We start from the raw sequence: 15,278 nt of genomic DNA on the forward strand, positions 1-15,278 counted from the left end.
AGCCACAGATGGATTGGGTTGGTCTTCACTGATCACTGTGGCTGTTTTGCAGACCCTGCTCCCGATTTGCTCTTGAAAGGAGCGTTCAGACTCGGAATTAGAAAAAAGAACATGAGCTCATTCGTCTTCCTAATCTGTATTGTCTGAGGACAGTGATGAGTTCTATAAACATGGGGACTCCATCGAAGTTCGTGGAGGAGAATGTTAAATTTTACACTACATTCAAAAAAATCTCTTCCTTTCCCATGTGTTTCTTTCCAAATACCCTCCCAGATGGCTTCTCCATGTGGCAGTCTGGATTAACTCAGGCCCCGATCCCTTCTTCATCCGCAGTACTCGAGGGGTTACATCCAGATCTCGTTTTGAGGTGGTGAAGGTTTTAGCACAATTAAATATTTTATGTCTAAAGAAAAGGGTGCAACAGTGTGTAAGGAGACCTAGGTTGTGCTTTCTAGCCCCATTGCTGGGCAGATTCATCTCTCTGTACCCTATTTATCCATTCGTGAAATGGGATCCTCACAACGCCTCTTCCCTTATTCCCAAGAACCTTTTGAGAGATCCACAATCATATAAACTCCAAGGAGTATTATTATGTTCTGACTTATTTTGGGATGCTATGTGTTTCATTTCTAGAGATTTAAGTTCTTGAAAATTCTAGAATGCTAATTAGTTCAAAACTACTCTCTTGTTGGACCTCGTGTTTTCACTGCATGTTTTTAAAATAAGGATTCTTTTTTTTAACTAAAGGGGAAATTTTATGGTCATTGCTACATCCTAAAGCACTCAGAGTCACTCTTCTTGTACGTGTGTCACATGAATGTGAGATTACAAAGACTGTTGTAAAGTGTCCTGATGCCATCGAATTCTGAAACCTCGTGAAGGCCTCCAGAATGTCACTTCTTGAAACTGGGATATGAAGCAGCAAAATTAATTCTGAGGAGACAAATTCAGTTATAATAAATCTCAAAATCTAGATTTGTGTTTGTGTATATAAATACATGTGTGTAGAGAGGAATAAGGATGTAAGGGAAGCCCTCCTGCAGGGGCTTGTTTGGAAAGTCCGCTAAGGGCCGTTAGCTGCGGACCTCAAGTCTGTCCCGTCATCCTACTGGGGAAATTAAAAGTCTCCAAAATCTAAAGGGAAAAATCTGCAATATTCACATTAACTTTTTTTTTGGATTTCCAAACCAGTGACAACAAAGCTTACGAAGTAACTCTACTATAATTTCACTTAAAGTGATAAAATAAGTAATAAGTAGAAATTAGCTAATTTCCTAGTTTTTTAGTAATTTGAAGCAGTTGAATTCTCAGCCATATGGATTACATTCTTAACTTTGGTAGGAGATAGTAGTGGGTTTTGTTGTGGACACTTGTTTTTATGAAAAGCATTGAGTTATTATTATTGTCAGGGAAGTTTCTTTCTCAAGTGTTTATTTTGATGAGAATAAATCTCAGTCCATCTCAGACCTCTCACGAGATCTTGCTGGTTTCTCAGAGATCTTCCTGTTCCTTGATTCCCCCTTTGAAGGTGGAGATGAGAAGTGACTCCTTATATATAACTCAGGCATTTTTTTCCTCACCTGGGCCCTGCCCAAAGGGAAAACAGGTTTTAAAACTCCTAACAGTTCTCCTTCTTTTCAACCCAATCCCTCATTGTCGTCCAGGGCTGGGAAGCTCCACCTCGAGCGGCTAAGACAGGTATAAACCTGCTCCTTTTCAATTTCCCAATGGGGCAACTGGAAAGTCTTCAGTTTCTAAAAGACTGGAAACAAAGCTTTCTGTTTCGAAATAGAGTTGTTACTTGCGAATAACATCTTCCGTGGGTGGTGTGCACCAGGGCAAAGAAGTCTCAGTATGCCTTGGTTATCATGGGACTTTCCCCCCTTAAAAAAAAAGTGGAATGTTTGCACAGAGACTTCAAGGGCAGTTTTAAGGATGTTTGTATTTCAGACAACCTAAACATTGTTTGGAGCAAAATGAGAGATTTCATTTTGGGACAAGCAAGTTGATGAACTGCAGTCAGCTTCTTGTTCTCAAAGAAGGCGTTTGTACTGGGGGCTTTTAGTCTAGACGCATGGAGGAGAAAGAAGGGAGAGAGGAGAGCATTCTCCCTGTAACACTCATCTTTTCCGTGGCACCTTGGCCAGTGCAGTAACTAGTTCACAATGAAGCAGACCTGCAAGCAGTCGCTCTTCTCCTCACTCGGGGAGCATGGTGATTTGCACGCCCAAGTCATAGAGAGGACTGATTCATTGATCGATTGATTAATTTCAAGCTGGTAAAACATTTTGTGGACCAGTGAATGTTTGGTACCGACTGGCAAAACAAGGAGAATTATATCAAAGCCCTCTCTGAGTGGCACTGCTTTGTTGTGTGGGAAATCCTTTTTGATTTAACCCCTGACCTCTGATATTGCAAAGGTCAAGGGGAAAAGGAGAGCAAAGGAGAACCCAACATCTCTCTCTTACAATAAAGCAGCTCAAGGATAGAACAGCACAGGGACAGGGCAAAGGAAACATATCAAAATTATTATTAACTATAAACACATGAAGTAATTAGCTTAGCCAGCAGTTGTAATAAGGGAATATTGGCAAGGTGAAGTCAGCTCTTTCTTGATAGGAAATATCTTATAGATAGGACCTAAACTTCTAACAGAAGTGAAAGAACGTCACTCAATTTAGGGAAATATATAAAACTCCAAAAGACAAAATTCAGTGTTTCTGGACTCGACAGATTTCCTATAGAAGTTTTTTAAAAGAATGATTGTTTTTAACTGTGTGGTAAAGTCTATGGATTTGGCTAAAAATAAAATGGCAGTGTCTGCCTCCTTTTCCTATGCAGGTTGCAGAATGCTTTTCCTCTGCATTTTGAAGTGAATTAGATAAAAACCAATTATTTATTCAATGCATAGACTTTCTTATTATTATCCAAAGCTGCTGCCCCAAATTAATATGAATAAATAGTAACTGGCTTTAAAACCTGGTCTTTCTAAGAAAATTCCTAATGTGTGAATAGAAATATGTTGCTTTTTCCAAGCACTTCCTTTACACACAGGAAGTGTTTGCTGGACATGTCTACTGAATAATTATTTGTTGACTTACTATTATTATTGGTATTTTCATCTTATTCAAATGTCCTATCTCAGGAAAATGAAAAACAGTGCAATAGCGATTAAAATCCAGAAATGTTCTGTTCCTTGGCAACAAATAGAACAGTTATGCAAAATTTTATACACATAGAAAACAAAGAGAAAGTTTTCTCCTAGTCTCTGTCATCAATAAACACGTCGGGAATATAATCATTAAGCAGCCTTTAACCTAACCATTTTTAAAAACTACTTTGCAATTCCTCAACAGTTTTGGAAATGCTGGAATAAATTTCCCTCTTCTGAATATTTCCTTCATAGAAAAATCCTTTTGCTGTTGTATATTTAGTTATTTTCTAAACATGAGGCTGCCTCAATAAGAGTTAGAACTGGCATGGAAAACTGATCAAACTCACCGTCCTCAGAAATCGTGTCTCACGGGATCCTGAGAATTGCGATTACTTTATACATAAAATGTTTTCCCCACCTGAATAATGTAACTCCCTTCTGAAGATATTTTTAAATAGCCCTTCATCCCAGAAAAGAAATTTGTAGTATTCTGGAGATGAATGTTACCTCTGTTCGCAGTATTTTCAGTGATGGAACTCTGACCGAGGGCAGGAACGAGGCAGGCAGGAGTACGTTTTAGGAATGTAAGATGTCGTATTTTCTTTTCTTTTGGAGGCACTGTTTAATAATGTTTTTTCCTTCTCAACAATCTGTCGTTGACTTGCAGGTAAAGAAATAAACACAGGCTGAGTAACTGTAATTAACTAGCACTGTTCTGCACTATAGTCTTACAGGATTTTGACTCTTTTTCAAAGTTTTCCCTCTTGGTGGTCACATTTTTGCTCATACCCTACTGGGCAGCTGGATGGGTGTTCTTGCTGCTCTGACACAGTGGGAATAGGGTACAAGTCACACAACCTGTCAATGCCAGGGTGGTGCCTGTGGACAGTGACATCTAGGATCCACCTTCTTTGCTTTAAACATCCCCGGGTAAGAACTTAAAACTGTCTTTATCAAGTTGATGGTAACACATGCAAAGTAGTCCTGATGCTCATATATTTTTATGTGCATAAAGCTAAAATAAAGAAAAGGTGGGGTACAATTGCCATAAATATCCCAACTTCTTAAGTCTTTTGAAAAACATATTTCCCTCCTAGCATTTCCACCAGCATCCCTTGTACTTGCCAGATTATATGGTTTATATATGTTCCATTAAACATGTTTTTTAAAAAATCAGATGGAAAGTTTTCCTAGTTGGAGGAGATAATCATTTCCATTAAGTAAAACAGCCCCGATCCATTTTAAATTAAAATATCTGACAGAGAAATAGAAAAACTCAGCGTTGTGGTCTTGCGGGTCGCTTAGCTGCAGATGGAACTTGAAAAATTGGTTCCTGGTCAGTGCTGCTCAGGAGGAGAGCCCAGTATTTCTATTCTGACAGGACTGGCTCGAGGCATTCATGGACACAAACAACTCTTAAGTGTGTCATTCTGAGCCCTGAAGGAATTGAACATATTAGGATGACAAAAAGAATATGTTATTACACAGTAATTGCTCTTTCTAGATTACCAGGTATTTGTAGGTTTATTGGCAAGATAGCTTAAATTACAAACGCATTTTTAGCCTGCAGCATTTTATATTAAAAGAGTTGCAGAATTCTCTGCAATCAAGGAGAAGAAATAAGGACTTGTGAGAACGGACATGGACCTCTGTGATTCTGCCCTCCTTACTACACACAAAGAGGGCCATCGTGGGGACACAACTCCTCACGTTTGCAGGGAGAGTGTTTCCATTTCCTGGTTCCATTTGGAATTCCCTGGCCTCCCTTCCACTACAGACCTGCTGTTTAGTCTGCATCTGAAAATTAAACCCAGAGCTGCCGCGCTTGCGTTAAATACTGAATTCCCTCCAGCGCTTACCCCCACTCGTGTCTGTGTGGGGAGAGCCATGATGAAACTCTGAAGACATTTGAAAATCCCATCAGGCAGTAGGGGATGAGGTGGATAATGGGCTGTCTTCTTCCTCCTTTTTCATCAGTTAGCAGACGTCTTCCTAAAGGCGTCTACCACATGCACTGTGCTGAACCCAATTAAAAGAAGAGAGACATGCAAACTGCATTTCTAGGTTTTACTGCGGTTTTCTCCAAGCTTAACTAAAGCAATGAAAGAGTTACATTTATTAAATTCCTTTTTTCATGAACAAAAGAAAAACTAAAGCTAAACGAGTGCAATTTTCCAATAGTCATAATAAAAATACAGTTCTCCAACTCTGCCCACTTTCTCTCCCTCTCATCAGTTTTCTGCCAGAAAAGCTTGCCAGTTCCGCCCGGCGTGGTGCAGCCCCGGTTGTCTTTGTAAAGGAACCATGTGAATGGCTGGGCACTGCTCAGTGTTTAGAGGTCTTAGTGGCTGGTGCTCATAAAAATGTCACTGTGCACTTCCACTTGCAAAAGTCCTTTTATCCTGCATTCCTGAAGCCCCATTCCAACAGTAAACCGCCTCGCTGCCATTTGGCCTTCCCACCTCGCTCACTAGCCCCTAATGAGGTCTGTGTAACTCTTGGCTACAGGGTTTCAATCTTACTGCCTCAGAACTGCTCAGGAGGGCCACTCAAGCTCAAAGATGCTTTGGCCGTATGTTGCAAACATGAAGCAATTTAAACAAATATTTCAAGGTGCAAGCTACTGTCAAGAGTAAGTGGCAGTGTCTTCTAAGTTCCTGAAGGGGGTTGACTCTCAGGGGTCCCTACCAACTTCTCTGCAACAGAAATCGATTCCTTGGGGACGTCTGAGCCAGTGGCTTATTCCCTCCATCACCGGTTTCTGTCTACTCTTTGCACCACAAATGGGACCCCTTTGAAGGCTGGCGGCTGGGACGCTTAGGGAAGAGGAGGGTGGGTTTTCCGGCTTCATCTTCGTTACTGACACCGAGGATTTTTCTTCTCTTAATGACACACACTTTTGTCACAGCAACCACACCTGTAGCAAAAGGCCAAGTCGCTGGAAAGGTGAGAGCTGAGGTTGGCAAAGATGAGAAGTGCCACACGCCCCACTAACGTCATCTGCTTGGCAGACATGCCGTCCTTTGGAGGGTGGCCTGTCAGCGATATGCCAAAAAGAAAGAGCTCTTCGCTAGCTAGACATTCGAGAAAACCCTCGTTCTGAGCATATGAGAGCCCCATTACCTCCAAGAGCTTACGGGCGTGAGGCTCCCACCCTCTGACATCCTAGTTACGTCCCAGTACTAATTGACAGCCACAAGCAGAAGAATTTCAAGGTCAGCGGAAAGATACAGTAATAAAACAACTATCCATCTTGAGTTAAGAACTGTTAAGTAAAGGAAACAATATGAGGGACCATCATTTTCAGCTGAGTTGTGTCTAAGGGATTTGAATAAACCACTTACATATCAGGAGCTTCAAGAGCTCAGATCAAGCAGAGTTTCTGGGAATGTTTTGAAAAGCCGATCACATTCCATCTACTGCAAGGTCTTTGTAAGTTCATGGCCTGAAAATTCTATTTCCTTCCTTCAAAGCCCTTTGGTTTCCAGATAGTATAGAAAGATGGAGCAGTTCGAAATGGCAGAATCCCAGCTAGATCCCGGAGGTTTTCCGTCTTGACTGAGTTCTGTGAATTTGTTAGCCACGAGAAGAAAGAATAAAATGTACCTGCTGGCCTTTATGCTGTGGTCCGTTTCAGGGGACTAACCCAGGTCCACACCTCATGTCACGATGAGAAGTGAGTCATCTGGGGGCAGATGAAGAGTGTATCTGCCAAAGCGCTTAGCGACTTTCTGGAATTTAAATATTAAGTGAAAAGACAAGGTCAAAGGGCCGCTGAACCTCAGCTCGTCTGTCTTTCGTCGGTCCATGCCTTTGATCGAGCTACATCCTCCTTTGTGGCCAGGACTCCGAAGAGAATCTCAGGGTCACGGCCTGAGGCCAATCCAGCAGTGTAAACCTGCCGCTTGGATATGCGAAGCCCGCAGTTTGGGGGTTGGGAGCAGAGGGGAGGTGGTTTCATACGTTCCACATTTCCCACATAACCCGAAGCAGACTAAACAAAACCGGTGTGAAATCTCATGACTTGATGCTGCTGGGGTTGTATTTTCTAAGCTGTAATCCATTCATTTGTATGTGTGTTTATTCCCAGGATTTACAGCTCTCTCGGTCTTGGGGGGTGGGGGGGGGGGAAGAGAAGGTTTGAAACCTTCTGCAGAGGGTTTGCAGGAAGCGGCGGCCCGCGATTAAAGCCGGGGACAGAGTGTGAGCGTGAGCGTATGTGTGTGTGCGTTCATGTGAGTGTGCAAGCGCCTGCTTCCTCCATCCCGTCTGCTGCTTTTACGCAAAAGCGTCACACATGGGAGCGTTTAGGAGCGCCTTCACAGCTGAAGTGTTTCAAACACTAATGAATGGGAGTGTGGTCATAGAACGCAGACGGGCTTCAAGGCGTGCTCTCTGAATGGCGTACTGTAGTGACCTGGGAAAGGAAGCGAGGTATAAATTGTGTCAGTTAGCCACCCAGACAAAATGAAGCCATGTGGAAAATCAAATCTCTTCAACTATGAAGACTGTTCGAAGCTGTCTTAAGCTGGCCGTTCTTAGAGGGGCTCGGCTTGCTGCGGGAGTAAATGTTTACTTCTTTTCCCAGATCTTTTTCACATGCCGTCTGAGGAGACAGTGTGCAGCATTTGATAAAAATCATCCTCTCCCTAACGACGCTTTTATCAGAAATGTTTATTGTCTCCGCTTTACCACCCATGTCCTGAAACTTGCTGCACATTTGTTAAATAAGCAAAAGGAGAGAGCACCGTGCGGCTCAGGCCGGCTTGCAGAGACTCCAGTGAATTCCGGAGCCAGAGGGAATCAGAAAAAGGAAAAGAGAAGGAGGAATTAGGTTTATATGAAGAGGAGGCCCTGCAAAAACAGATATATTAGGTTTTCTCTGCTTGGCCAGACCCCCGTTAAATGTTTGGTCGATGTGTATTTACTATTGAGATTGAGCACTTGTGTCAAACTTTGGTCATTGTCTCAAAATGGACTTTAATAAATACAAGAACGAGGAAATCGATTTAGAAAGGAAGTTAGTCATCAGCTCCTGCAGTCTTTTTCAGGCCTCGCTTCTGCTGCCTCTGCACGGTGGCAGCCGTGTCAGGGTCACACACAGGTTCTGGCACCTATCTAACTCGGCCTAGATTCTGGCCCTGCCCCCTGGAACTTGGGGCACATTACTTCCTGGGCCTTGACTTTCTCATCTGTAAAATGGGCCTAATAACAGACCATCTCTAAAAGCATCTAGTCAACACTATACAGGACTCAGCTATCACTACCAATATCTGGAGAACAGGTCTCTTTATGCCTTAAGAAACGACGCCTTTATTTTTCTTAGCCGTACGCCAGTTTTTAAACCTGTTGACTGGCATGCTGTTGGGAAAAACTTACCCATTTCTTTTAGACTCTAATTGGTGAGTAAGTTTACACGGGCCTGACGTCCTCTGGACTGCAAACAGTTGAATTTGCTGACCGGCCCCCATGATGTCAAGCCTTAAGTCAACAGTGGCTAATGACTGATCTGGGAAAAAGGACAGCTTGATTCCTCAGTCACAGTTTAAGAAGCCCTGGGACCAGGGGCCCGCCCATCCTCCGCATGCTGCTTTGAAGCCAGCATGATGTGCTGTGGAAACAGGTGAACTGCTTGTAAGCACTGCTGTGTGACCCACCCAGCATTAATGGCCGTGTCCTTTTGTGTGTTCCAGGAGGAGACTGAAGAGACATCCTCACAAGAGTCTGCGGAAGAGGATTAGGGGGCGCCCACATTCGATTTCTACCTCAGCAGCAGTTGGATCTTTTGAAGGGAGAAGACACTGCAGTGACCACTTACTCTCTCGGCATGGTCTTTCCACTTTCATCTGGGGGCGGGGCGGGGCGGGCGCGGGGTGGGGGTGGGGGGAGAAGTCACGTAACCTTAAAAAGGACTATATTAATCACCTTCTTTGTAATCCCTTCACAGTCCCAGGTTTAGTGAAAAACTGCTGTAAACACAGGGGACACAGTTTAACAATGCAACTTTTAATTACTGTTTTCTTTTTCTTAACCTACTAATAGTTTGTTGACCTGATAAGCAAGAGCGGGTGGGTGAGAAAAACGCTGAACCGGGTTTAGTCAACCACTGCACTGCATACAAACAGGAAACGTGTCACGCTGGTGACGCTGGGCATTCACTAGGACAGGACCCCCACCACCCCACCCGCTCGAGTAGTGACGCTTCTGTTTAGAACACCAAAGATAGGACTAGATACTACTTCTCTCTTTTTCGTATAATCTTGTAGACACTTACTTGATGATTTTTTTAACTTTGATTTCTAAATGAGACGAAACGCTGATGTATCCTTTTATTCAGCTAACAAACCAGAAAAGGTTATGTTCATTTTTCAAAAAGGGAAGGAAGCAGACAGACACTGCCAGCTCCTGTATTTCTGGAGACCTCCCGGATCCGCAGGAGTAATAAATTCACTCCGAGCACTCGTTTTCAGGAAAACACTGAACTGGGTAGAATCCACTTCCTACAGAGCCAGATGCCATTTAGCAATAAATCACACTTGTCAGCCTCCAAGCATTTCAGGAACCCAGACAAGTCAAGTCACCCTCTTTGTAATTTAATGAAAAGGTACAACAGAATAATGCGTGATGAACTCACCTGAAGTAGGAGGTGGGAGGAGCAAAATCTAAATTTCTTTTGCTAGAGTTATCCTACAGTTTGAGAAACAGGAAAAGCAGTCTATCTCTCTTTTCATTGTGTATCAGTTTCCGTGAAAGACCTAAATACCACTTACCTCAAATTAAGCCTATGTGTTACTTCAAGTAATACGTTTTGACATAAGATGGGGGACTGTGGTGCTAGACTTTGACTTCAGTCCGCCATCTCTTCACTCACACTGCACTTTTAGCCAGAGATGCAATATATCCCCACTACTCAATACTACCTCTGAATGTTACATTAATTTACAGTTTATTACTTATTACATGCTGCTATCCACAAGCAATGCAAGAAAAAACCGAATGAGCAGGAGATGCTCATCATCTGCGGTCCTTTTTGTACACTCAATTACAGTTAAAGAGCAGTCTCCTTACCGTGTTTCAGCATGGCTGTGTATTTTTCTATGTTTTTTTTTTTAATTAAAATTTTACAAATACTTGTTTCAGCTTCTCTGCTAGATTTCTACATTAACTTGAATATTGTTTTTTTTAACCGAGAAGTCGTTCCTAGGTTCTTAAGGATAATTTTCCTCGGTCACACTACACGTCACACAAAATTTGACTGTACTGTTGAAATATTACCCTCCAAGTTTGTACCTCAAATGAATTGTTTAAGGAAATGGACTAATTGACTTGCAAAGACCTACCTCCAGACTTCAAAAGGAATGAACTTGTTACTTGCAGCCTCCATTTTTGTCAATGTTTGAAATAGTTCAAACCGCAGCTATCTTTGGTCACAGCTATTTTTGTATCAGACATTTGATAGAAAGCAACACTTTTTTTACATACTTTTGCAAATAAATAAACGAAATAAAGCCAACCTTCAAAGAAACTTGAAGCTTTGTAGGTGAGATGCAAGAAGCTCAGCTTTTGCATGATGCAATCAAAAATATATGTTTTTAAGATTAGTTGACTATGAGAAAATGCTTGACAAATATTTTCATGTATTTTACGCAAATGTGATTTTTGTAATATGTCTCAGCCTGATTTATTGTAAGCGCTTCTTATGTAGAGTTTTTATTCCTTTCTCTCCTAGTGAGTGTGCTGACTTTTTAACATGGTATTATCAACTGGGACAGGAGGTAGTTTCTCGTGACGGCTTTCAGTACCGAAGCCAATGAAACTCAAAACCATCTCTCTTCCAGCCGCTTTGGGGGGGGGGGGGGGAGGCGGTCTTTCAAAGGCCACGTCCCTCCCTGAGACTGGCAGATCGCTCACTGTTGTGAATCGCCAAAGGAGCTATGGAGAGAATTAAAACTCAACATTACTGTTAACTGTGCATTAAATAAGCGAATAACAGTGGCTCATAAAAATAAAAGTCCCATTCCATATCTGTGGTTGGGCCTTTAAAACCTCAGCGGCCAACGCGTAAAACTGAAGCAGTTGCTCATGTTGGCCAAACTCGGAGCACCGAGCGATTTCCATCTCCGATGAAGTTACTCTCTTATTTCCTATACGTTGTACAATCAAAACACACTACTACCTCTTAAGCCCCAGTATACCTCATTTTTCATACTGAAAAAAAAAGCTTGTGGCCAATGGAACAGTAAGAACATCATAAAATTTATATATATATAGTTTATTTTTGTGGGAGATAAATTTTATAGGACTGTTCTTGGCTGTCGTTGGCCGCGGCTAAATAAGACTGGACATTTAACTTTTCTACCATTTCTGCAAGATAGGCTTTTGCAGGAGAAAAGTATCAAGACGTTTAACTGCAGTTGACTTTCTCCCTGTTCCTTTGAGTGTCTTCTAACTTTATTCTTTGTTCTTCATGTAGAATTGCTGTCTATGATTGTACTTTGAACCGCTTGCTTGTTGAAAATATTTCTTTAGTGGATTATCACTGTCTGTTCTGCACAATAAACATAACAGCCTCTGTGATCCCCATGTGTTTTGATTCCTACTCTCTGTCATAACTCCATGAAATGAGTAATAAAGGTTGGTCAAAACAGGTCAAGGAGGGAGGCATTCACGGTCATTTGGTCGTCCTCCCTGCACCTTGTGCGTCCACCCCTCCACACACACTGACATAAAATTTTAAAGTCTCATACTTTTTAACTCAACTGCCCTAAATTATGTACCTTTCATAGGCTGACATGAAATTCTTCAGAGATGATCTTGGAAGAAATGTAAAGGAAGAATAGGCTATAGTTTAAGTCTAGAGAATTTCTGCGCAAGGCCAGCGCCTACAAAGTTGGCGAGGGAGATAACTGATACGTCAGTTACCTTTGAAGTAACATTTGGAGAGAGGTCCAAAAGATCGATGAAAAGAATAAGAAATCAAAGCTACAAAGTTTCTATTAAATAGGAGTCTTTTTATTCTATAAAAACCATAAGCAGAGTCAAAATTATTCCGCCAAGTTCATCTTTACACCTCAATCGCTGATTAGGAATCAATCTAGGATTTTTAAAAAGCTAAATCCTCTGGTTTGTGCTGCCACTATTGTCCCTAAAACTCTTTCTTCATTGAGCTTCTTAGGAAGGACTTGTCCATATGAAGACATCTCCTGTCAGTAAATTTATTGTCAAATTTAGTACTTCGTTCCTTCCTTCATTGATTTTCACAACCTATATTTTGTGAGTTCCTGCCTCATGCTGAACCCCAGACCAAGAGGCCCTTCAAAAGATTATCTCCGTGGAGAAAATTATGCAGGTACAAAAGTACAGCAGCATGGGCAAAGAACCAAATAAATTGTTTGGGCAACAAGTTGCAAGAATTCAGAGGAGGCAAGCCATTTCCTGCTGGGCCGGATCATCGGTTCAGCCTTATAATAGAGGGAAAGGCCAAATGTATTTAATATAACCCATATTTAGTCTCTTCATTTTTATTAATATAGAAAAGCACATAAGAAGAATTTACTTCTTGAAAATGAAAATAAACAAACCAAGAGAGAATCTTTGGCTTGAAAACGAAAGAATAAGAAAGGATATATTATGTCCAGAATAGGATAAGTGGATGAATAGGGTAACATTTTTACCATATTTTGGAGTTGATGCTCCCTAAATGATCGCTGAATTTTTTTTTTTAGAAAAATCATAGTATTGCTTTCACACAATAGGTAGTACACTTATGAAAGTTATTATATGAAGAAAACTTGTGAGTTTAAACCTAAGTTCAAGGAGGGTATCCAAAAAATCAGCCAATGCCTTCAAATATCAGTGGAGCCTCAAATATGTACATACTGCATATTGTTTGGGGCAATAAAAATAAATGAGACTCCATCCCCGCCTGAAAACATGCCTCCTGAGAGGGAGCTGGACCCAAGGAAGAGCTGTGTAAATAGAACCTTATTGAGTTACCCTGAACGTGGTGGGAGGCAGCCTGAACTCTCTGCCGATGCCAGGGACAAATTGCAGGCCCTCTCACAAGAGGGCTTCGCATCACCATCAGAGAGGGATCCCGAGGGTGCGTGGACAATGAGTCTCCGCAAGTGTAGCACTTCATATCAGGGAGGGGTTCAACAGGGCCGGGGTACTCAACTCTGGTGACTCAGGAGTGGTAAGTGGTTTAGGAGTATGGGCAGTAATAAAAACAACCAAAGAATGAATTGCCAGCCCTGGTGGTCTAGTGGTTAAGATCTAGCGCGCTCACCACTGTGGCTTGGGTTCGTTTCCCAGTCAGAGAACCACACCAGCTGTCTGTCGGTTGTCATGCTGTAGCAGCTGTATGTTGCTATGATGCTAAAAGCTGTGCTACTGGGATTTCAAGCGCCAGCAGGGTCACCCATGGTGGACAGGTTTCAGTGGAGCTTCCAGACTGAGACAGACTAGGAAGAGGGACCTGGCCGCCACTTCAGCAAAAACTGGCCATGAAAACCCTAGCAATAGCAGTGGCGCATTGTCTTATAGGGTGCTGGAAGAGGAGAGGAAAACTCAAGACTAAAGATTAGTGAATGAAACTTCAGAAAAGTGAAACAAGAAAAAGCCCAAGAGTGGAGAAGAAGGCAGAATGGATGTGCTTCCTATCAAGTTTTGTTTACACAAGATGACTTTTTATTGAACAAGAGTAATTCCTAGAGTTAAGTAGGTCATCCTTGAGCAATTACTCTTCAGATCTAGGAAATCTGGCCTAAAAAGTCAGTGAGCAATACCCCACTTTGTGTCCAGTTTACAATAGTTGGGTTCTTGCCTTCTGCCCTTGAGCCTCACTCACACCCTTGACAGCCTGCCTCCACCCGCTTTGTCCAGGGCTGGGCCCTTGCCCCCCTCCTGTCGGCCTTTCTGGGGTCCTGATCCTCCCCCTGTACTTCACCCAACCCTGGGGCTGACCCCTTGTGACCTGTGAGTTCCATCTCCCCTTTTCCTCTCACCTGGTTACCTATTTTCTCAGTCTTAGATTTCACCTGTCTCATGGCTGCCCTAGTCCTAGATTAAACATATGTTCTTGAAAATATGAAATAACCACATTTGAAAATGCTTCATTGCCAGAACCTAGATGCTGGGGATCCCAACTTGGAAGAAACGCTGTAGGAGGAAAACAGTAGACACAGATCTAGCCCGAGGAGTCTGCTGCCCCTGAGAACCCGCGGCGGGGAGGAAAGAGGCGCCGTGCAATGCATGGGCCTGACATTTCCCTGAATATTAGCGATCTCAGAAACTCCAGTGTCCTCCCAAGCTGTGTCACTGAGTGGTGTTGGCTGTTCTGCTGGGCATGTCAGCCATGTTGCAGAAGAACCTGAGGAAGAGTGTCGCCATTTAAACAGTGCCATTGCAAGAGATGCAGTTCATTTCAGTTAACGTTGAAATTCAGGCAGTTCAGTCTCCGTTCAAACGTGGTGATGACTCATGTCTAGAGACATCTCATTGCACCAGACGATGCAAAAGGTGTGCACTCTGTAACTACACTGCCTGGGTTTGAAGCCAGGCTCTGCCACTAACTAGCTGGGGTGTGTTGGGCAAGTCACATAATCATTCTGGATCAATTTTTCGTGTTCAAATAGAAATAATAATAGCATCTACCTAAAAGGTTTGTTGTGAAGATGAAATAACTCAATACACGTGAAATGCTTAGAAGCACTTGGCATCTAGAAGGTGTTGTATAGTTGTAGCTGTTACTTCTGTTATCCTGCGTCTGGCTGCAGGTGGGCTTAAAGCTACCTTCCTCTAGTTTCTATCATTTTTTGATCTTTGGCACACAAGGATACCCACAAATCATGGTCAAAAAGATAGCAGAGTTTTCAAAGCCCATTTGGTTCTACTTTCCGTCCATGAAAATCATTACTACATGGACAGACTCCTTTTCGTCACTGTGCTTTGCACCATGTTTGATCTCAGTGGATCTGATTGCTAAAAGGAGTCACCCCTGAAAAATGAGCAAAATGCCAGTCACTTCCATTACAGTGACAGTCTTACGGGTCCTTGTCACCCCAAAGCTTCATTGGCTTGTGGGGACCCTCACTTTCCACTATTCAATCCAGCCCTTAGCTCT

The 15,278-nt window shown here is 42.4% G+C and overlaps 1 protein-coding gene across 1 annotated transcript in view; it reads left to right on the plus strand.

Annotated features, from left to right (window-relative positions):
- HMGA2 (high mobility group AT-hook 2) overlaps positions 1 to 8,999 on the plus strand; it is a 126,925-nt gene extending 117,926 nt beyond the window's left edge. Inside the window, exon 5 of the mRNA XM_044755775.2 lies at positions 8,848 to 8,999. Coding sequence (XP_044611710.1) covers positions 8,848 to 8,895 — 48 coding nt within the window. The 3' untranslated portion in view covers positions 8,896 to 8,999. The remainder of the gene's footprint in view (positions 1 to 8,847) is intronic.
- Positions 9,000 to 15,278: the final 6,279 nt, after the last annotated feature.

This window comes from Equus asinus, chromosome 22 (assembly GCF_041296235.1).
Source record: "Equus asinus isolate D_3611 breed Donkey chromosome 22, EquAss-T2T_v2, whole genome shotgun sequence".
Lineage (NCBI taxonomy): Eukaryota > Metazoa > Chordata > Mammalia > Perissodactyla > Equidae > Equus > Equus asinus.